General features: G+C 32.3%; 1 protein-coding gene across 16 annotated transcripts in view; it reads left to right on the forward strand.

Moving 5' to 3' along the window:
• The window catches only part of Fip1l1 (factor interacting with PAPOLA and CPSF1), a 70084-nt gene that overhangs the window by 31220 nt on the left and 14603 nt on the right, over positions 1-24261 (forward strand). For 8 of the 16 annotated variants that reach the window (XM_021722805.3, XM_021722806.3, XM_040292419.2 and 5 more), the window contains 5 exons: positions 5006-5099; positions 7148-7304; positions 18835-18861; positions 20861-20915; positions 21830-21885. In XM_021722805.3, the coding sequence (XP_021578480.1) occupies positions 5006-5099; positions 7148-7304; positions 18835-18861; positions 20861-20915; positions 21830-21885 (389 nt within the window). The remainder of the gene's footprint in view (positions 1-5005; positions 5100-7147; positions 7305-18834; positions 18862-20860; positions 20916-21829; positions 21886-24261) is intronic. The other 8 variants (XM_040292415.2, XM_005320002.3, XM_005320007.3 and 5 more) reach the window with 1 other exon arrangement.

The following is a 24261-nucleotide window of genomic DNA, read 5'->3' on the forward strand; positions in this document are numbered from 1 at the left end:
TTTAGGTTCAGGGCCTCTTGATTCTTGTTAGAGAACCATGTGTGCTAGTTAGGAACATTTGCTATCAAAAACATATTAAGTCCTTAGATAAGCCTGACCATTCAGAGGAATAAATACTCAGACCACATTGTTTTGCTTGCTTTTATTTTATTGCTTCTTATTGTTATGCTTTGTATAGATAGCATCGAGGAACATTTTGAGAAATAGCTCCGAGATTTACTTTTGTTTTGTTGTAATGTTGGAAACTTCAGAGCTTTTCAGAGAATGGAGTTACAATCCATTAGTGGGTTATGAAATCAATTTGGTGGTTCTTCCAATATATTGTTTATTTTACTTTTTTCCTCTTATATATAAATATTAACATTAAATTAGAGTTGATTTTAATAATTTTTCTTTATGGTAAGCATTATCTCGTGAAACTTTTTTCTTTAGGTTTTTTTTTTTATTATTGGTCGTTCAAAACCTTACACAGTTCTTAATACATCATATTTCACAGTTTGATTCAAGCGGGTTATGAACTCCCAACTTTACCCTGTATACAGATTGCTGTATCACATCAGTTACCCTTCCATTGATTGACATATTGCCTTTCTAGTGTCTGATGTATTCTGCTGTCTGTCCTATTCTCTACTATCCCCCCGCCCCTCCTCTTTTCTCTCTCTACCCCTTCTACTGTAAATCATTTCTTCCATTTATATTATCTTGTCTTACCCCTCCTTTCCTCTTATATATCATTTTGTATAACCCTGAGGATCGCCTTCCATTTCCATGCGATTTTTCTTTAGGTTTTATGTACTATCATTATGTTCTGAATTGCCATGCAAATGTATTTCTCACTATGTTTTTAAAAACTCTTCAACTCTCATACTTTCTCTTAAGTGGACTCAAAGACCAGAGTTTTTCTCCTTATTATCATCTACATGGGAATAATAATATTTATTATGAGGAATAAACATATGTAAAACCCTTATAGAACAGTGTTTGTCTAACAGTAAGTGCTTAATAAATACTGCTATTACCAGCAAAAGCAAACTTCAGAGGAAATGATTTTTTATCTTATGTGCATTAAAGATTTTTATATCAATGATGTTCTTTGCTTTGATTGCTAAAAATAAGTAGCTCAGAAATCAAATTATGGCAAAAGATTAGCAATTAGCCTTTTTACTATCTTTGCTTGGCCCCAAGTTTTCTATTAAAAGTTTTTGTTGCATCTCTGCAAGCAGCCCTTAATCTTTTTCTGAGACATCAGAATCATCAAAATATGATAATTTAATTCCATTATAATTTTAGAGATACTTTCATATTCATCTGTTCTGTGAAGCAAGGTAGAAACTCTTGTGAACTTTCATTACCTGTTTAAACTGTAGACTTAACCTTTATATCCAGTGTAGTTAGTTTCTGTCTTAAGATTTTACTAGATAGATGAGTTCAATTTAGAGAAGAGAATTGTTATATTGGCATTAGCTATCTAGCTTATTGAACAAGTTCAACCTTTAGTACATCTTAAGTTATAGATTTCCTCATATTGAAGCTCTACTAAATGTTTTTATGCAATGAAATAAAAAGCTATCCTTCAAGAACTTTCATAGAGGGCTGGTTATATACCTCAGTGGTAGAAGTCTTGTCTAGCATGCCCAGGATTTCATCCCTAGCACTAGGAAGGGGGATAATACAGCTCAATATTGTTTTCCAAAGTATAACATCATAATAACATCAAATTTTTAATTTATTTGTGTTAAATATTATTTGCTTTTGGTAACTTAAGTATATGCTGTGTACCTGTCATAAGACATTTGCAAGTAAATTTCATTTATCATTAATTAAAGGTAAATCTGTGAATGGTAAAAATGCCTGTGCAGAGAGGTCTTAATGAAAATGTAGGAAATTGGAATTTTCTGAACTTCCCTGTAGGAATATACACTTCTTAAGAATGCTTTCTTAGTTGTATCCTTTTAGAAAGAGTATCTGCCGTTTTAAATTTTTAGTAATCAGGCCATTTAAAGCTGGTGGGGGGAAGCGAACTTCTCTGATCATATTTAAGACAAATTTTAAGATGAATATTCTTGTGTGTTCCAGGTTTTTTGAAAACCTAAGGCCCTTAAAGATTGGTGGTAAAAGACAGCTAATTGAAGTTTTTCCCTTTAACAGAAAAGTTAAGAGTCTTATGTCTAGATTTGATTTTTATTGCTTTTAACAACTTGGGAAATTCCAATCTAAATTGTAAACGTAAACACAGTTGGGAGAATTGGTCTTGACAGAAATAAATTTAAACATGGAGAGGGGACAAATTCTGCAATTGGGAACAGGAAAGAATAGGAAATGAAATAGTATAGTGAATATACAAATTTTGACAATGAAATCTAGGTATCAACAATAAATGATGAAGGAAATCATGGCTCACTGCATACCTGTATCTGGTAGGATGTTAGAATCTGAGAAGTATATGTATCAGAGCAGATGGTGTGTACTTTGATGGGAAGTTGTGGCAGGCATAGAGTTTTAATTTAAATTTTAGGATAAAAATTGGAGAACTTTTTTTTTTTTTTTTTATCTTGGAGGTGCTTGGAATTTTCCTATATGTGAATGTTAGGATGGTTCCCCAGTTATATTGGAGCATATAAGTTAAGTGAACTCACTCTTTGCTTTTGAGACCATAAGGGAACCTAGGAAGTTAGGGATCCAGGCATAAAATTAGAAAGACTATAAATTTTTATTTAAAATTGTAGAGAAGGAAAAAAATTGGCAGGAGACGGTATTGACTATGTACTTGATATTTCAGGTATCATTATATACTTGTAGTAGTAGGGGTGTCGTTATTTTTATGAGTAAAAAAATTATTTGTATAGCTAAACTGTGAAACCAACCTAGATGCCCTTCAGTAGATGAATGGATAAAGAAAATGTGGTATATACATATAGTGGAATATTATTCTGCATTAAAAGAGAATAAAACCGTGGCATTTGCAGGTAAATGAATGGAGTTGTAGAATGTAATGCTAAATGAAATAAGCTAATCCCCAAAAACCAAATACCAAATGATTTCTCTGATATAAGTATGCTGATTCATAATAGGGATGAGAGGGACAACATGGGAGGAATAGATGAGCTCTAGATAGGGCAAAGGGGAAGGGAGCAGGCATTGGGGTAGGAAAGGCAGTGGAATTCGATGGACATCATTACTCTAAGTACATATATGAAGATCCAAATGGTGTTTTTATGTTGTGTACAACCAGAGATATGAAAAATTATGCTATATATGTTTAATATGAATTGAAATGCATTCTGCTGTCATATAACAAATTAGAATAAATTTTTAAAAAATTATTTGTGGAGTGTGTTAAGGTTCACTTGAGATAGACTTTTGCTGATCCATTATTTCCAGAAGAGTTTTAAATTTCTCAAATGGGAATTATTTTACTAGAAGGTAATATAGGGCTGAGGATATGGCTTAAGTGGTAGCGCTCGCCTGGCATGCGTGCGGCCCGGGTTCGATCCTCAGCACCACATAGAAACAAAGATGTTGTGTCCGCCGAAAACTAAAAAATAAATATTAAAATTCTCTCTCTCTCTCACTCTCCCTCTCACTCTGTCTTTAAAAAAAAAAAAAAAGGTAATATAGCTCAGGAAAGGGTCTTAGGCATTGAGATCTGAAAGATTTCAGGTTTGAAAATTACTTTTGCCATTTAATTATTACTTGGTGACTTCACTCTCAGCCCCAACTTTATCATGTCTAACTGTACAATAATTTTTAAGTTGAGGATTTTTGTGAGGTTTTGGTGTAACGGTTAGGCATTCAGCAAATAATAGCTGTTGTTTATTATTAAACATTTTAGGAAGCCAACCTGGTAACTGGAAGGGTCTATGGTATTTTAATTGCTTCACTTTTCCTAAAATGTTTTAAAGGTGGAATTGTTTAGAACTGAATGATGAAAGAGAAATTCCTCTACTTTGTACTCACTTCTCATTGCCTGTTCCTGCAAGTAATTTCTGTGTCTTCTTAGACATATATACTTATTTTTTTTTTTTTTTTAAAGAGAGAGTGAGGAGGGGAGCGGGGAGAGAGAGAGAATTTTTTAATATTTATTTTTTAGTTCTCGGCGGACACAACATCTTTGTTTCTATGTGGTGCTGAGGATCGAACCTGGGCTGCATGCATGCCAGGCGAGCGCGCTACTGCTTGAGCCACATCCCCAGCCCGACATATATACTTTTAAAAAAATTTGTTCAAATTAGTTATACATGACAGTAGAATGCATTTTGACACATCATACATAAATGGAGTATAACTTCTCATTCTTCTGGTTTTACATAATGTAGAATTATACTGGTCATGTAGTTATATGTGCACATAAGCATAAATACTTTTATGGAGTCGTTCCTCAACTATACAATAGCTTTTAACATTTTATTTTTAAAAATTTAACTTATTAGGTTTTCCTATTAAATTGACAGCATTGTTTTGTGGTAGACTATTTTCTCATATACTCATTTATTTAAATTTCAAAGGGATTGTAAATAGAACTAAAAATAGGGTGGACTTTTTAAGTATTTGAATTTTTCTATCTAAAGGCAAATTATCAGTAGTGAAAAACTGGTTTTCTAATTCTTGAATATATTATTAGGGATAATATCCTGTTGTATTGAAATGAGCATTATTTCTTTTTAAACCTTTTTAAAGGAACTTTAAAAGTTGGTGTTAATGGAATTAAGATATTTGTTCAACAAATTCTAATTAAATAGGTCTAGCATTTGCTATATGATCCAGTTTCTTGAATATGATTCAGGTGGAGACTTAAAAAATAGAAGAAAAGCTATACAAGTAGTTAAAATATAACATTATGGTCATTGCTGGATATTGAGAGCTAATTCAGTGAAATTCTTTCACTGTTTTTATTTTAAAAATGTATTGCAAAAGGTTTTAGTTTTATTTTTCACTTAATATTTTGATTATTTTTCAAACATATATAATTAGGAGAAACTGAGTTGATCTAATTTTTATGTTACAGGAGATTACCTGGAGCAATTGATGTTATTGGTCAGACTATAACTATTAGCCGAGTAGAGGGAAGGCGACGGGCAAATGAAAACAGCAACATACAGGTTTAGTATTTGAAGATCAATTATATTTTAACTGAGGGAGTATAACTGTATAATAATTTATTTAATGAATATTATAATACTATGCTATGTGTTAGGTGCTTTACATTCTAGAAAGAGATTGAAAATGTGGAACTACTCACCCTTATAATTATTACAAAAGCTTTTCCATTTAGAATTTATAATCTGTGGGTCTTTCTTTTTCCTTATTATAAACAACATATATTCCTGATTAAAATTTTGGGAAAAAAATCAATAATTCTATTACCTAAATTATGTCACATTTCACATTCTGGCACAGCTCTTCCTTATTGCTAAGCAAAATTGGGATGCTATTATGATTACATTTTCACATGTATTTTTTCATCTAAAATTATTTGTATTTTCTCAGTATTAATCTTAAAAATATGAGTTAAGATCTTTTTATGAAAGCTTTATTGTATGTGCCATAATTAATTTCATATGACATTTCTGGGGGAAGCAGAGTTTCTTTGTTTCCAAGTGGAAGAGTGAAATGAAATGAGCTATGAGTAAATTGACTAGTAATGTTAGAACTTCAGTAACAGACTGCCAGTTGTTCAGCTTGGCTGTGCTTTTTTCATTATTTGTTTGGTTCTTTTTAATACCTTAAAAAAATGTCAAAAGTGTTTTGAATTTTAATCTCCAATTAATTATGTAAAATATTCTTTTTAGTATTCTTAAATGTAATTATTTCTGAAATGGAAAGTAGCCTCTTTTTCCTTCTTCTGTCATTAAAATGCCATGACTTCTTAAAATAATTCTGTGCCTGTTTTAAGAAATGTAAGTTATGAGTGTAAGCCTTACAAAAATTACTGTATTTCAGTGTACAAAAACTTAACAAAAGAGATTATATGTTAAATGATATGCTTTAGTTAACCAAGATTTAAGAAGTGTAAATTCTGTTTAAAAAAATAACATAAAAAAATTGCTATTTTCCAAACCTGTTTGAACTTGAGAATCCTTTAGGCAACTTGTTAAAAGTCCAAATTTCTAGGTGCCATTTTGCTTGCCATTGTATTTCAGTAAGTTTGGAGTGCTTCTGTTGGTGCATGACTCTTACCTGTTCACACAGATTAGCATTTGCCAACAATGCTTTATTTTTCAGGAATGAACTTTAGTTTAAATTTATAGGGCTTACATGAAAAAGTAGTGTACATGTATTACTGTCTGTTACTTGCAACCTGTTGCTTTGCAACCCGGTGATGATGATAGGCCCTGATATGGTGAATTTCTGACCTGCTGCCATGTTAATTTCTCAGGGCTAGTATCTGTATCTGAATGATTATGTTTCCTTAATTTGAACCTTTTAACTTTGGTTGGATAACAAATATACTTGCTACTTTGTATTTACAAGGTACTTGTTTCTTGTTTGGAATGTTTTTATTATTTCTTTTTCTTTCTTTTTTTTTTTGTAGATAAACATAATACCTTTATTTATTTATTTTGTGTGGTGCTGAGGATCAAACCCAGTGCCTCAAAGTGGTAGGCAAAGCACTCCACCACTGAGCCACAACCCCAGCCCCATTAATTATTTCTTATTAAAAATTTCCTTGGTGCCGGGCATGGTGATGCATGCCTGTAATCCCACTGGCTTTGGAGGCTGAGACAGAAGGATCCAGAATTCAAAGCCAGCCTCAGCAATGGTGAGGCTCTCGCTAAGCAACTCAGACCCTGTCTCTAAATAAAATGAGAAGTAGGGCTGGAGATTTGGCTCAGTGGTTGAGTGCCCTGAGTTCAGTCTCTGGTATACCCCCGCCTCCCCCTGCCCCCCAAGAGGTTTTCTTGGTGATAATCTACTTAGTTTTCCTAGGCTTTCAATATGAACTTTTTCAAAAGTATTTTGTGTGAATGAAATGCAAATGTTATAAATGTATATCATATACAAAGAATTATCACCCCCCAAAAAACATATATGTATATGAATTAAACTACCTTTTATTTTATTTCTTATATTAAATGAAATTAATTTAAGATTAATCTTAGATAAGAATATTTAATCATCTTTCTAATGAACTATGCTTTAATTTTAGGTCCTTTCTGAAAGATCTGCTACTGAAGTAGACAACAATTTTAGCAAACCACCTCCGTTTTTCCCTCCAGGAGCTCCTCCCACCCACCTTCCACCACCTCCATTTCTTCCACCACCTCCAACTGTCAGCACTGCTCCACCTTTGATTCCACCACCAGGTAAATAGCAAAAAAGGCATTTGACTTTGAAAGAAAAGTAACCTGTGTTTCTTTTGAGTTCACAGTGAAAATATATATTTGAAAATAATGTTTTGATTGATTATGTTAATATAATAGATACATTTATTATCTTTAACAGATTCACATTGAAACATATACGTGTATATATATTTATGTATGTCTTGCTGTTTTGGCGTAGCAGAAACAATATTCTAAAATAGAGAAGAACATACAGATACTAAGATTGACCGCAAAATATAGTGATTCCCAAATTAAAGTTGCTAATAGTGTTTGTATAAATCCATACTGAAATGTAAACCATATATAAACTTCTTTTGGAAAAAAAGAATTAAATATACTTTCACAATTGGAGTAGGTCCAAAAAGTTTACATCCTGTGAAGATATTGTAATTAAAATTTGTCTGGCAGTCTTCTTTCTTTGTGTGCTGGTTTCCTTTTAGGAGACTGCTACTAGGTACCAGGTACCTGGTATTTACTACTTTTAAACAGAAAAGTAATTTTAATTTTTTATTATATTTTTAACTGCTTTAAATTATTAAAAACCCTTTCAGTGGTAGTAGAGAAAAATTTTACAATCCCCAAGTTTCACATTTACTTGTATCTTTGATTTTTCATGCAGTGAGTTCTGTGTTTCTTTCTAGTAAGTTTCAGTTTTTTTCCTTTTAGCCAACTTTATTGAACAAGATTGATAGAGATTCTAATTACTTTCTTCTTATAGAAAATACCAGTAGTAAATAGTAACAATGCTGATACTAATCAAAATTACATGGCAACATGTATTAGAATTTGCTTTTAGTAAAATCAATTTATACTAGACAGAGTCATATACTTTCATTCACTTTACATTTGCCAGAGAGCTGTTTTTGCCTTGAGATGCTAATTGTGATCAGAGCACAGAACCAAAGGGTTTGCATAGGCCTTCCCTGATATTCTTCCCTTGACCCCTGAATGTCAGCTGTGCCTTCTACCCTTTATTCTCTTACCACCTTTGATTTCCTTCCATCCCTCAATCCTCAGAAAAGTTGAGAAAATATTACAAAAAATGATTCATGTCTTTTAGAGAATCTCTTATCTCCAAATAGAGGAAAAGAAGACCAGGATAGGTTAGATGTGCTTATTACTCCAGACAACTTAGTTTCTAGAGTTCAATGACTTTCTTATTTAAACAACTGAATTGAACTCAACAGTTATAAATTGGAATTAGACCTATGATTCTTGGGTCTTACTGTGCTGAGAACTAACCAAATGAAAGGGGACTTAGGTGATTCACACTTAATATGATTCATATATGAATCTTTTGTCCTCTGGAAAAAAAGAGATAAAGTGTACAGTTTTGAATGTATTTGATTAATAAGACAAAAAATGATTAATGTTTATGATAATGATTCTTATGCTGAATTGCTTTATAATCTTAAACTTTAGGTACTAAAGGGGATTTGAAAGAATTTTCTTAAAAAATTTTTAACTCTTTAAAATTTTACTTATTTATTTTTAAACTTTTTAATTCTACATTGTCACAATATTTTGTTTATTCATTTTTATGTGTTGCTGAGGATTGAATCCAGTGCCTTACATGTGTGAGGCAAGCGTTCTGCCACTGAGCCATATCCCGGGTCCTAAAATTTTATTTTAACAACAAATAATTTTACATATTTGTGGATACAGCATGATTTTCACTGTATATTTACATTGTGGAATGATTTTGAGCTAATGAACACAGTCATCACTTTATATATTCATATTCTGTGGCTTGAACATTTTAAAACTATTGTTTTTTTTAGCAATTTTAAAACACATTTATTAACTGGTAACCATGCTGTACAAGAGATCTCTAAAATTAATACTTTCCTGTTTGATTGATACTTTGTACTCCTTTAACAGCTTCTCCCATTTCCCACCCTCACCTCAGCTTCTGGTAACCTCCATTCTACTCTCTACTTATATGAGTTTACTATTTTTGGATTTCACATATAAATGAGATCGTGTGTATTTGTCTTTCTGTGCCTGGCTTATTTCACTAAGCATTGTGTTCTCTAGGTTCATGCATGTTGTCACAAATGATAGAATGAAAGAAATTTTCTTATTTATTAGATAATGGTTTGTCTTCAGATGGATAACATTTTTATATGTTCAATATTATCTATTTAGGAGAAAAGTAGTAAGAATTAAAGAAAAAATAAATACTTTGCTAGTATTAGAATATTCAGAAGCTTTCTGTAGGGTATTGTTGATAGGCATTGGATTATCTAGAATTGGCATTACTGTTTTTTCAAAATACTAAAACCACTCCATTTTTTTGCCATGTAATTTGTTTATAAGAATAAGAAATCTTTTAGATTGGCAAGTACTCAAAAAAAAAAAAAGAAATCTTTGAATTATGTTTAGGTTATTGATGACATTATGCTACAGAATACCATTATCTTTTTTGCATAGTCTGTTTATCTCCTGAATATTAATTCTCAGCTCCGTGCTTCCTATCCAGATTTCCATTAATGCTTATTTTGGGATTATGATTCCCTGCAGTACTGTCAGTATTTAAGGAATATAGATTCAAGTTGAATTCTAATGCTGACTTGCATGGTACCATGCTAGAGGTGGGGAGAATGTCAACTTTTATTAAAACTGAATATTGGTTAGTTGAGACTATCTGAATTACTCCTTATTTTTACTAGAGTATGGGTTGTTGGAGAGAGTATAAGCTATTTTCATCTGTTTTTCCCTTGGTAGTAGTCATAATGTCTTGTGTACACATCACGTTCCCTAAATGTTAGCTAATTAACAATATATTTATTTTTTACATAACACCAGAGGTGATTTTCAGATTAACAATTAGTACATTCAGTCCAAATTTCCACTGGCTCTCAACAGCAACATGGCTGCATAGACAAATACCAGCTGAATGTAGACCCTGCTGAAAGCTACCAAGTTGCTCTTGGCCACAAAACCACATAAATATACCATGGTCTGTAGTTAGTTGTAATTTAAATCACCTTCAGGCTCATAAGCAGCCAATGAAAGAAAGCTGTGATTCAAGTCTTTTAAAAAATATTCCCTTAAAGGAATTTTTCTTAGAGAAACTCTGAGTTTCCTTGTTTGGTTTCTTTAAAATTTTGAAAAGAGGAAAAATTTGGCAGGGAGATGGTACCAGGGATTGACTTCAGAGATGCTTAACTAATAAGCGACATCCCCGGTCTTTTTTATTTTTATTTTGAGACAGGGTCTTGCTAAGTTGTTGAGGCTGGTTTTGAACTTGTGATCTTCCTGCCTTACCCTCCTGGAGTCTCTGGAATTACAGGGGTGTGCCACCCACCAATGGGAAAAATCCTTTGAGAAATGATTTAAATGTGTTTTAATGTTGACTTTGTTAATGTTAGATTTCTAATGCATAACTTTAAAAGTCTATATGTGATAAGATATACAGAAATGGTGTATTACATCCATATTTCAGTTTGCTGCCAGTTTTGTTTTTATAAGTAGGGTGACTATACATACAAATTTGCCTGTAACAGACCTACCTTACACATTCTGTCCCACCATAGTTATTGCTGTTAATTCTCAAACATGTCCTCATTTGGAGAACAAAATTTATGGTCAGCTCTGCTTGGAGGTTTACAGATATAACTCATCACATAACAAAATAGTTCTTTATTTTAATTTTTTTAAATTGTAGATAGACATGATACCTTTATTTATTTTTATGTGGTATTGAGGATCGAACCCAGTGCTTCACATGTGCCAGACGAGCACTCTACCACTAAGCCAAAATCCTAGTCCCCAAAATAGTTCCCAACAATTATGAGATGAGGAAACAACTCTTAGTCAAGATTTTTACTGTCAGTTGACAGAGATGTATTGCCTCCTCTCCCCATAAACACACATCAGCAAACATGAAATCTTAATAGTAAACAGGGAGGACAAAGTATTTCTGGCCACAATAGATTTATATGAAGATTGGAGGAGATTTTTGCATTAGAGTATAACAAAGATGAAAAATACCTCTGGAAATATGGTTCTTTGCAGCCATACTGACAGTAGCTTGAAAGTGAATACTGGCAAATTATGATCTTCTGTTATTTTCATTTTCGAGTGAACCAGAAAATAGAACCTGTTTTTAAGTTGTTTTTTTCCCTCCAGAAACACATTAGAGCAATTTTATGCTTTTTTTTTCCTGAGTAATAATAGAAAAAGAAATATATCTATTCCTTCCTAAAAGAACATATTCTATGTATTATCTTATTTGATTTTAGAACAATTATTTCTGATTTTATAGATGAGCAAACTGGGGCTTAGTGAATTTAAATAATAACTAGAAATAGAACCAGAATTCTAATCCAGGCAGTTTGCTGAAAAGACTGTTTTCTTTCTTAACTATGTTGAAATGGATCAGTACCTCTCAAGGAAACTATTTATTGGCTTATGTGTATTTACAGCAATAATGTTAGGGACACCTCACTACCCCTTCCCCAAGCACTTCCATGATGTCGAAATGCATTCATATATATTTCTGGGTAGGGAAATAACCAGGAATTAGTTTTATGTTTTGTTTTTAACTGCATTTATCTAAAGTTTTATTATTTGCCTGATTTGTGTTAATTTGTCTAAGCCTAACTGAATAAGCAGCTTTAAATTCTTGTTCATTAGAAGAAATACTATATAAAACTGAAAGGATTGATATCATACATAGGCTAGGTGATCTGGTTTATGTTGTTTATTTTAACCATTTAAGAGTAGAGGTCATTGTGTAACCATCACCCATCACCCATGATCTATATCTAAAACTTCTTCACCCCCCCCCCAAATTTTTATAACTTTTAAACATTATCTCCTCCCCAACTCCCACCCCCCCACCCCCGAAAATTCCCAGTCCCTGTTAACCTCTATTGTAATTTCTGGTCTCTCTGAAATTGTTTACTCTAGTACCTTATATAAGTTGAATTATAACAATGTTTGTTCATCTGTCTCTGGCGTGTTTTTGTTTCTAAAATAAAATAATTTTCATGATTTGAACTAACTGTATGGTAGGCTATAATGTAGGCTTTTAAATGTTAATTTACTTCAGACATTAGTGTCATATATTTGTTTTTGATAATGAAGCATATTGGAGGGATAGAAGGTTAATTTGACTCATTTTTTGTTGTATTAACTAATATTAGGACTATTGAGAATAGTGGAAACAGCCCAAGAGTAGAATTCTTAGGAGTTGACAAAGGCTCTTTGTAGCTCAACTATTCTGAATAACATTTTATCACTGATTTAAAAGCTGGATGTGGAGTTTACTTGTTTATGTAGAATTCAAATATTAAAAAATTCTACATTTTAGAAGACATTTGATTCCTATCTAAAAGTCTTATAGATCAGTATCTTACCTAGTCATTGAGTGCTGCTAATTGTATGAAGTTAAAATTTTTGTGCCTTAAATATCTTGATTTGGGGTTCATCTGGGATGTTTTCTGCATTTTCCAAAGGTCTGCATTCTCTTTACATGATTTCTTTCTTACTACTGTGGTTCTGTAACATTATAAGCATTTCCCAAATTTTGGTCACACACTTCTTTGAACTCCTTAAAAATTATTGCAGACCCCAAAGACCTTCTATTTATACATGTTGTATCTGTTTTTTTTTGTATTAGAAATTAAAACTGAAAAATTAAGGTATTTATTAATATAAAATACCTATAACCCATATGTTAACATAAAGAACGTTTTTAATGAAAAAGTAGTAATTTTTTTCTTAGAGCAATTAAAAAATCTTCTAGTTAGAAGTGGTTTTATACTTAAAGAAGAAGTTTAAAAGTGGTTTTAAACTTTTGTAAATCTCTTACTATGTGACTTATTAGAAAAAGTGGGGCTCTCCTATTTGTTTCTGCATTAAATCTATAGTGACATCACAAGTTCTATAGCCTTTAGAAAACTTGACCACACATTTGTAAGAGAATAAACATGGAAGGCAACATATTAGTATTTTTATGAAGGTAGTTTAGACCTGAGGAAGATCTCAGAGAGCACCCCCTGAAGTTCCTGGACAAAATTTTGGGAAGTGCTGCTTTGGCAGAAGGTTGGCTTACATTAGATGGATATTATCAGCACCCTTGAGTTTTGTACCTTTAATTGAGAAGTTGTTTTCTGGATGTAGCATTCATTAAGCTATAGTGTGATAGCTTTTGGTATTATCCAACAGATTTCATATTAATTGGCACCATTTGCCAGAATTACCCTTGAAAAAACATTTCTTGAAATCTTTGAGAACTGTATTCATTTTCTCTTTTGTTATGTTGCTAATTATATGTAAATAGTATTTTTTGAAACAATTAAAATTAACTGTAAATTTCATGGTGATTACAAGCCTCTTTAGGATGTTGGTTTTTCAATGTCTTTTCCTCCATTGATATTCCCTTTATAATAGTTATAGTGTGTTCATTTTATAATATAAAATTATCTTTTTTACTTGTTTGATATGCTGGTAACTTTAAGTTGCTTTAAGTTTTGTGACCACAGCATTTTCTGAATACATTTTTTCTTGTAATTAAATCTTGAATCATTAAGAAATGGTTTAGGGTATTTTACACTTGATGTTTTTTTAAAAAGTAGATAGTAGATGGTGTGTGTGTGTGTGTGTATCTTATTTTTACAATCATGATACAGAAAAGCATTTTTTACAGAAGGTGGTATCTTGTCAACAGCCGTACTACCTTGAATGTGCCCAATATGATTTGATAGAAAGTGGTATTTAAAAATTTTTATAAATCGTCTCTTCACTCAATTTCTTTGTGCATGCTTTCTGAACTTGATGTTTGTGAAGGAAATTGTGGTTTTAAGTGATCAGGGTTTTCTATTTCTTACACACTAGTGCTGACGGTATTTGAAATTTACTAGTGAGAAATAGGAAGCACAATTCATGTAATTTTGCTATTTTCTTCATTTTGAACTTTATTAATAGAGAAAATATAGTTATTATATTGTTTGCTACGTCATGAACTACCCCAAAATGTAGTGATTTAAAACAACATAGGGTTATCAGCTTTTCTTAGTCAATAATATAGGAATAATTAACTGGGTTCTGTGCTTCACAGTCTTTCAGACCTCGCAGTCATCTCTGAATATTTGATTAAAGAACTGTGCTTGTAGCTTACTCACTTGTTTATTAAAAGGAGTCAGTTTTTTTCCTAGCATGTTGGGATGAGAGGGTTTCAGTTCCTCACTGTCTGTGGACCTCTCCAGCATGACAGCTTACTTCATTAAAGCATGCAAACTGAGGTGGCAATAATAGAAAGAGTGTCATCAAAATAGAAGTCACTGCTTTTTATAATCTAGTTATGGAATCGATGTACTATCAGTTTTTTTATTTCTAACAAATGAAATATTTATATTTCATTTGTTAGAAATAAGTCACAACATTCTGCCTACACTCAAAAGAAAGGGCATGAATATCAGTGATTATACAAAGGAGAATATACCAGGAGACAGAGATCATTGAGAGCCAAGTTAGAAGTAGCCTATCACAAATTGATGAAGGAATACATTAAGAATGAGCTTATTTATAGACAATCTTTGTTCAGTTTTGTGGCGGTTTGGGGGTGAAAAAAGAGAAACTGCAGAGCCCATACATAATAGTTTTGTGGGAATTTTCAGTATTGGTAAATTCTTCTTAATATTATGTTTAACAGGATTAACTGCCTTTTTGTTTCCTTGCCTTAATTCCCCAAGGAAGATTTCAGGTTTCCATGTCCTAGTACTCCACTTACACATTTCGGAGTGTATATTATGAACTAGAAAAACTAAATCATCTTTCCCCATTCCCTCCTTCCTTCTCATTGTTTGAGAATGCTGGATATTATAGGTTGTAATATGGTTTTACTCTTTGTATCACATGTATATGCTTTAGTAACAATTTACAAATTAGTAACAATTTACAAATATATCTAGTAATTGTTACTAGATATATTTAATCTGTTTTGAGTTTCTCAGCAGTGAAATTAGGAGAGAAGTTTAGAATCTAATCCACTAATTCTCGAAGTATGGTCCCAGGTCAGCAACATGATTATCTCCTGGGAAATTTGTGGGGATTCAAATTTTCTGGTACCACTCTAGACCTACTGAATCAGAAATTTTAGGAAAAGAGCTCATCAGTGTTTCCAGGTGATTCTGATATAGGTTGTGATTTCAGTACAACTAATTATTCCTTTCATTAGAGTTTGAATTACTTTTCCAAGAAGCTTTGGTCAGTATTACAAACCTTATTTTTATTACTGTTAAATAAGGATTCTCAGGAAAATAAATATTTTTTTCATACTTGTTTTACAGATAAAGGATATAGAAAAGAAATTCAATAAGTTTTTTAAGTTTATTGGCTAGCATAGGCAGTTTGTGTGTTGGCCAGGAATGTGGAGGTGTTGAATGGAGAAAGCAGGGATTTCTTTTTTTAATTTATATATGACAGTGGAATGCATTATAATTCTTATTAAACATACAGAGCACAAATTTTTCATATCTCTGGTTGTATATAAAGTATATTCACACCAATTCGTGTCCTCATACATGTACTTTTGATAATAATGATCATTACATTTCCATCATCATTTCTAACCCCATGCCCCCTCACTTCCCCTCCAACCCCTCTGCCCTAACTGGAGTTCGTCTATTCCTCCCATGCTCCCTCTCTGTATTCCAGCCTCCTTATATCAAATGAAATCAGCCTCTTTATATCAAAGAAAACATTAGGTATTTGGATTTGGGGGATTGGCTAACTTCACTTAGCATTATCTTCTCTATTCTGTAACTCCATCCATTTACCTGCAAATGCCATGATTTTATTCTGTTTTATTGCCGAGTTAATATTCCATTGTGTATATATGCCACATTTTTTAAATCCCTTCATCTATTGAAGGGCATCTAGGTTGGTTCCACAGTTTAGCTATTGTGAATTGTGCTGCTGTAAACATTGATATGGCTGTGTCCCTGTAGTATGCTGTTTTTAAGTCCTTTGGGTGTAGACCGAAGAGGGGCATAGCTAGGTCAAATGGTCGTTCCATTCCCAATTTTCCAAGAAATCTCCATACTCCTTTCCATATTGGCTGCAACAATTTGCAGTCCCACCAGCAGTGTATGAGTGTACCTTTTCCCCCATATCCTTGCCAACATTTATTGTTGTTTGTCTTCATAATAGCTGCCTTTCTGACTGGAGTGAGATGAAATCTTACAGTAGTTTTGATTTGCATTTCTCTAATTGAAAGCAGGGATTTTTGAGATGGATGTTTGAGATGAATTTCCTCTCCCTTACATTATTTATCTTGTGGTTAACAAAAATCAAATACTAAATAGTGATTTTTAAATGAAAATGTTATTTGCACAATATTGTATCAGATAATAAACTTAGTTGTAGTTTGAAAATGTACTTGATGGTTGTTAAGGAATTAGTTGTATAATATTTCAACTTTAATCCTGTTTCAATGAACATTTACCAATAAACATTGAAATAAAATTTCAGGCGAAATAGAGGTCTCACAGATAGAACTTTCTAGAGTTCATGCCAACTTTTTGATGTATATAGGTATTTTTTAAATCTATATAAAACATGATTTTTCTTTGTACTTAGTTCCAGTTGACTTTTTTAAAAAAAAAATCTGTCCTATGATACTACTAAGATGAAACTTAACAGCAAACTGTAATTTTAACTTCCTTAATTGTATATTTAATTAGGTTATATGTCTTTCATCTTTGTTTTATGGGCATTTCACAAAACTTGGATGCTTTTCAATCTTGAAGGGGCTAACTAGTGATTTCTTGATTTTTCTGCACAAATTCACATTTTAGTAAACTGTAGTAAACACTAACTGAAGTGATACGTGTTGCTCGCTTATTAAGTAAAGTTATTAGGTTCATAGTACGACAGAGATGGTTGAGTTTTGTATAGTCTTTTATTTTACTTACCAAAGAAAGTAAATTTAAGTGGGGAAACTAGGATAAAAAAGTGAAGTACAGTAGTGTTCTAAAAAATCTGTACTGTTCTAAAGAGAATTATGTAATAGTATATATTAAGAGCATTTGATGCTTTGTCTTCCTTAATTTTTCATTTAGTTTGGAATCTGGTACTCTGTTAGCTTGTCATTGGCTGCTGGATTCTTTTAGTTCTGTGATTTGGGAGCAGCAAGGTAACCTCATGATGGATGAGAATTGTCATTAACTGTGGGTTAGTTTGGTAGATTGTGGAAGCCTAATGATTTTTGAAACATGGGTGTCTTACCTGCCATTTTTAGTCTTGTTGATTTTGTAAGCTTAGCATATCCTTTGATTGCATAGATGGTTGGATCAGGTTGAATCAGGTCTGTATTTTAAGGCCATTTGCTTTTTTCATATAAACCTCTTATTCTGATAAAACAAGGGTATCACAACATTATAAACTAAACTATTAGTAGGTATCCATTTTCAATAAAACATCTGAAAGTGATTCTGTTTTCATTTTTTTGCATGCATTTATTTAATGAATTTGATTTCCCCCCATCTTTTGGACTAATTTTGATGTAGTTTTTAAGATTTAGTAAACCACTCTAATTGTGTTGAATTTATCTGTGGTATAAAGCTTTTTCATGAGAAAGTTGTTTTAAATTTTTTCCTATATTTCTACTTAGAAATCAGTTACAATTTGCATGCCACATAAATTGCCTTTCTTGTATCTCTTAAATTTAAAATGCAGAATTTAATTTTAGTTCTTAGTAAATCAATTTTACATTAGGATTTAAGGGCACATTTGGCCAATATAATCTGAGAATGTTTACATATAATTTATTAAAAGTTTATAATGTGTGCAAATAATGAGTTAGAATCACTATATTTGATGACACTGTTAGAAGTAAATCATCCACATTTATTTTAATGTGCCCATATATACATATATATGCATATATACATGTACATATATATTAATTTGCTATATTCCTTTTTATATTCCTACAAAACAAGGAAAATATTAAATATTGCCCCACTCCTGCCAATAGTAATAAAACATTTCATAGTAAAACGATGTCTCATCAACTTTATATTCCATTCATTTGAATGGCCCACATTGAGCTTTACAACAGTAAATAATATTCATAATCATCAGAGTTGTCTTGCACTACCTATACTATTAAAGAAGCTCACTGATCAGTTTTTCTAATAAAATATTAAGGTGCTAAGATCAGCCATTGATTATCGAATTTAGTTAGAATCAATATTTTGGAGTTTGATATTTGCGTATGCACAAGGGTGCTTTTAAACTTATTCTTAATTTCATTTGTGATTACAGCTAGTGGGGTAAATTTTGTTATCAAGTTGGTAGAATGGGTTTTCATCAGGGAAGTTGGATGTTATACTGAATTGTTGGTCTGCAAGAAAACAGAATTCTTCTCTTGAGTGACTAAGCCAGGATAATCAGGCAAGGGGTTTTATTTCAAAGTTTGTTTTGGTGATGGCATAAATACATAACAGGTTCTGAAATCCAGTTACTATATTAAATTTCATCACTTGTTTTTTAGGTATTCCAATAACTGTACCACCTCCAGGTAAAACTTTTTTCATGTTTTCTCCATCATTGTTAATGAACATGAAATTTCAAGCTTATAGGAGGGACAGTGTTGATGCAGTTAGAATATGAATAGGCTATTGGGATTTCAAGGTCCTATTTTCAGCTCTGCCTTTGCTTCATTCCCGTTTTAAGATACTTAGTTTTCTTATACCTACCTGTCTTACCCATTTCTGTAGAAATAGAGATTCTGAGAAAATTCTCTCTTTATCAATTGGTGAAGAAAACAGTATGGGATATAAAAAAATTTATTAAAAGTCTTTTTAGATTAATGACATTTTTATATAATGAAGTGACTTTAAGAGAAGAGAAAAATGATTTATCTTGACTTTATCACGGTTTCTGATTTCTCTACCCTTGTGGCATAACTCGGTATCATGAGAAAATATGTTGTGAGTCACACAACAATTAGAAGGATTATTAACTGGTCAGGTGGATGTTCTTAGACTGGTGATTTGTTGTTCATTGTTAGAGTGGTATGGTCAGTAGGAATTTATATGTAGCCCAGTTTTGTTTTGTTTTTTTGGTCAGTTATTTCTTTTTATTTTGTGAGAGCAAACCCTATTAGTAATCATGTTTAGTAAGTTCAGTATTTTAAAAGCCAAAGGATATAAAGAAAATGACAGGTGATATTGCTTGGGTCTAAATTCAGAATGGCCTAAATAAACGGAAGTAGTGAAGTTTAGATTGCAAAGGATAGTGTAAATATCTGCATATGTGATAGTCACTGATTGTGTATGAATGTGGCTAAAAAAGACTTATCAGAAATCAAAGTAATTGGTGTGTCTTAAAAGGCAATGTGATTGTGAGGCTGTGTAACATAGGATTGTGGACTCTAGGACTAATGTGGCAATGGCTTAACTTTTGGTTATATTGATATGTTTTATAGAGAAGTTACAGACCCTAAAATTGTACACAGTGGAAAGCATGATAAACTTGGAAGTAGTTTAAAGCAGAACAAAAAAGATTTAAATGGAGTTTTGAGAAGGGATAAGATAATAGGGATTCAATTTTACATAGACTATTAAAAAGGAGGCTTAATGGAAGAGTTTTCAAATATGTAGAAGATAATAGATAATATGACAGTAGAATACTTGTCCTCATCAGGACAGCAGATGAATTGTGTGAGGAATTTCAATTATATAATCTAATGCATTTCCTAATAGTGAGAGTTGTTAAAACTTGGAAGGAATTGGTATTGTAAGTTGTGGAATCTTAAAGTCTTTGTTGTGATGCTATATTGCCTATCTGAATTTGAAAGTGTAGAGTAGATTAACTGTTAAAATCCCTTTTAGCCATATTATTCGTGGTATTTCACTTAAGTATTATGAATTATTGAGAATGCAGACCTCATGATATAAAGGTGCAAATTATTTTCCTCCAAACAAATCAAAAAACTCCATTATGTGCCTTTCTTTGTTAAGTAATTTGTTGGGGTTGTGCTATTTAAAACATATTTAATGGCGGATGTTCTCAGCTTTGAGTAGTTATATATTTACTGGTAAGATTTGATTTAAAGTTACACATTTTTAAAGGAAATTTTTATACATGTAGAACTCAAGCTATTTTTTAAAAGAGGTAAATGCTATTTTATTTTATTTTCTTCTAAAATATTTCAAGTATAATATATCTGATGGCAACACTGCTACTGTTGTTTATATGGAAAAGGTAAGGCATTGAGACTAACTCTCATACTCACAAAATGGGCTGTGTGTGGTGCTGAAAATAAGACCGGGTGTCCTGACTCCCAGTTTGTGTTCTGTGTTAGGCCAGACTGTATTTGGAAATTTTTATTGCTCCAGAAATCTGTTTATAAGTTTAAGCTCCATTTTTTTCCTATCCATTTTAACATAGAAAAGCACGTTTATGTCCCCAGAGAAATTTAGTGGTACTCAGCAACTTTGTTTGGCTCTTTACATTAAACATATATTTTGTTAATTTATTTTTTATTTTTTTTGTCTTATGATTGAATGTTTCAGGTTTTCCTCCTCCACCAGGTGCTCCTCCTCCATCTCTTATACCAACAATAGAAAGGTAAATCATTATAAATACTGTAAATTTTTTATCATTGTGATTGCCTTTTGACAGAGAATCACGTACATGTCTTGGTAATATTTTCAAAGATAATTTTATAAACACAGCACCTGCCTTTTAATTTATAAGATGTTAGACCTACAGCCTATTATCAAAATAGGGCAAAGGAAATGAAATCACAATATTTTGAAATAATATCTTTGGTTTCTGGTACATTGGTGAAAGAAACTGCTAGATGGTTAAAAACTTTTGAGTATCATCAGTTTTATGGGAAATAGTTTACTGGAAATAATGAATAATGCCTATCTCTTAAACAGTTTATATCACCTGGAATGCTGTACTGAAGAATATTCTGAGTAATATTGAGTCAATATTGTGTCTAACAGTAGAGGGTTTAACAGTGTATTTAATAACATTGAAATCACAGTGTTGCCAGGGAAATTTCATAACCTTTTTGAGACTTAGTTTCCCTTTTTACTATACGGATTGATAAAGTTGTGAAGATTGAAGCTCCAGCACAATTCTTAGCAGATAGAAATCATTCAGAAATAAACACCTAGCATGCACAAGTCCCTGGGATCAGTACTCAGTACTGCAAAACAAAAAATAGGTGTTAGGCTTTTTGAGGTTAAGAGACTGTGTTAAGTATTTATAAATAAAATTATAGCATTAACATATGTCAGAGTTGAAGAAAAGTTTTGCCAGGCACAGGGCTGCATGCCTGTAGTCTGAGGTATTCAGGAGGCTGAAGCAGAGGATTTCTTGAGCCCAGGAGGTGGAGGCCATTTTAGGCAACTTAGTGTGAACCTGTCTCAAAAATAAGTTATAATTTTACCTTGCTGTTTTTCCATTTGTACCAAACTATTGAAACTAATTTGCAACAGATGTAAAAATACATTTTTTTCCCTCAACAGTGGACATTCCTCTGGTTATGATAGCCGTTCTGCACGTGCATTTCCATATGGCAATGGTAAGTTGTTAGTCACCTAGATTCAGATTCATAATTAGTTGCCCAGATTTAATTTGAATCAATAAAGTACATAACTATTTTAAAGCAATAAAAATGTGTTTCTGTGATTTAAAATAACATCTTAAAGAGAAGTGAAAACAATTATCTGAAGAAATAACTAGGTTAAGTATCTGCCAGGTTAAAACAAAATAATTTTTATTTATTTGTTGATCTAAACTTTGTTTATTTGTTGATTAAATATTGATTAAACTTTTAAAGATTAGTAAACAGTAGCATAAGAGATATTTGTACCTTTTCCTAAAAGGACTTAGGATTTGTCACAAATTTGTCTCGTATCCTTGTCTGAGTCATAGTACCCATCTAATATTCTTATTTTTCCCCTCGCTACTTTTTCTTGTAAATTATCTGTAGGTCTTCTTTTGTGTTCATGTGTAATGACTTTATTCAAGGTTTTTTGATACCGCTTTTATTCATTTATTTTTAAAATGCTGTGCATTGTACCTAATTTTAAGGCTACAGTGAGACGTGGTAGTCACTCTCATCAATAGACTAGAAAGGGGATGGCTTATTAAAAGTGTCATGGGAGTTTGGTGGAAGGGGTCTTGTACTCCAGAGGGGTGGAGTAGTAGATGATTTGACTTCCATGTAGTTCAAATATAGGGCATGTGAGAACATGATAGACTTCATGTAGGGGAGTATAAGCATGTCTGAGAGATGTCTTATTACAATCATTCAGAATCAAATGTGTAAACAAATGTTGCAATAAAATAAGTCACAAAAGTTTTCAGGTTCCTAGAGCATGTAAAAGCAATGTTTACACTATAGTAACAGTCTATAGTACACTATAGTAACAGTGTTCAGTAGTATTATGTTTAAAAGAACCTTGATTTAAAAATACTTTATTGCTTTTGAAAAAGAAAGAAAAAAAATCACCTGAGCCAAATCTTAACATCTTTGCTGGTGCAGGGTCTTGCCTGAATGATGATGACTGCTATTGGTAGTTGCTGAAGGTTGGGTGGCCGTGGCGATTTCTTAAAATAAGACAACAATAATTAATTTAGTCTTCCTTTCAGGAAGAATTCTTTGTAGCTTATGATGTTATTTGATAGCACTTGATCCACTGTAGAACTTCTTTAGAAATTGGAATCAGCCCTCACAAACCCTGCTGCTGCCTTCTCAATTAAATTCATGTACTATTCTAGATCTTTTGTTATTTCAACATTTTTCAAGCATCTTCACCAAGAGTAAATGCCATCTTAATGAGGAGCATTTCTCATGCATTAAAAATTTATGATGAGATTGCAGTAATTTCATCACATCTTCATTTTTTGTTTCTAATTCTAATTATCTTGCCATATTCATACCTGCAGTTACTTTGTCCACTGAATCCTAACCCCTCACAGTCATCCATGGAGATTGGAATCAGCTGCTTTCTAATTGTCATTAATGTTAATATTAACCAGTAAATCACAACTATTCTTAATGGCAGCTAGAATGGTGAATCCTTCCCAGAATTTCAGTTTATTTTGCCCAGATCTATCAAAGGAATCACTATGGCAGTTACAGCCTTAGGAAACGTATTTCTTAAAGAAGCTTGAAAGTCAGAATTACCCCCTTAATCCAAAGACTACAGAATGGAAGTTTTGTTAGAATGTAGGTAAGCAACATGAATTTCATTGTACATCACCCTCAGAACTCTTGATATTTTGGAAGATATATTTTGTTTTATAAGGAATAGGTCTTCGTGTGCTTAAAATAATCAATAAGCCATGTTTTGTTGCAATGCAGGCTTTGTTGTTTCATTTACAGAGCACAGGCAAAGTAGACTTAGTGCAATTCTTGGGCCCTAAGATTTCTGGAATAGTAAATAAGCATTGACTTCTACTACTGCATTAGCCCTAATAAAAAAGCCCACCCATCCTTTGAAGCTTTGAGGCCAAGCATTGATTTGTTCTCTGCAACTATGAAAATCACAGGTGAATCTTCTTCCATTAGTAGGCTGTGTTTAGTTTACATTAAAAATCTGTTGTTGAGTGTAGCCACCTTCATCACTGTCTTAACTAGATGTTCTGGATAACTTGCGACAACTTTTGCATCAGCACTTGCCACACCACCTTGTACTTTCATGTTATGAAGATGGCTTTTTTCCTTTTTTTTTTTCATTAAATTTCATGAACCAGACTTTGCTAGCTTCAAGCTTTTCTTCTGCATCTTTTTCACTTCTTTCAGCCTCCATGAAGAGTTAAGTCCTAGCTCTAGGTTAGGCTTTGCTTAAGGGAATATTACAGATGATTTGATATTCTATCCAGACCACTAAAACTTGCTCCATGTCAGCAATAAGACTAAAACTTTTCTCATTATTTGTGTTTACTAGAG

Source organism: Ictidomys tridecemlineatus, chromosome 9 (assembly GCF_052094955.1).
Source record: "Ictidomys tridecemlineatus isolate mIctTri1 chromosome 9, mIctTri1.hap1, whole genome shotgun sequence".
Lineage (NCBI taxonomy): Eukaryota > Metazoa > Chordata > Mammalia > Rodentia > Sciuridae > Ictidomys > Ictidomys tridecemlineatus.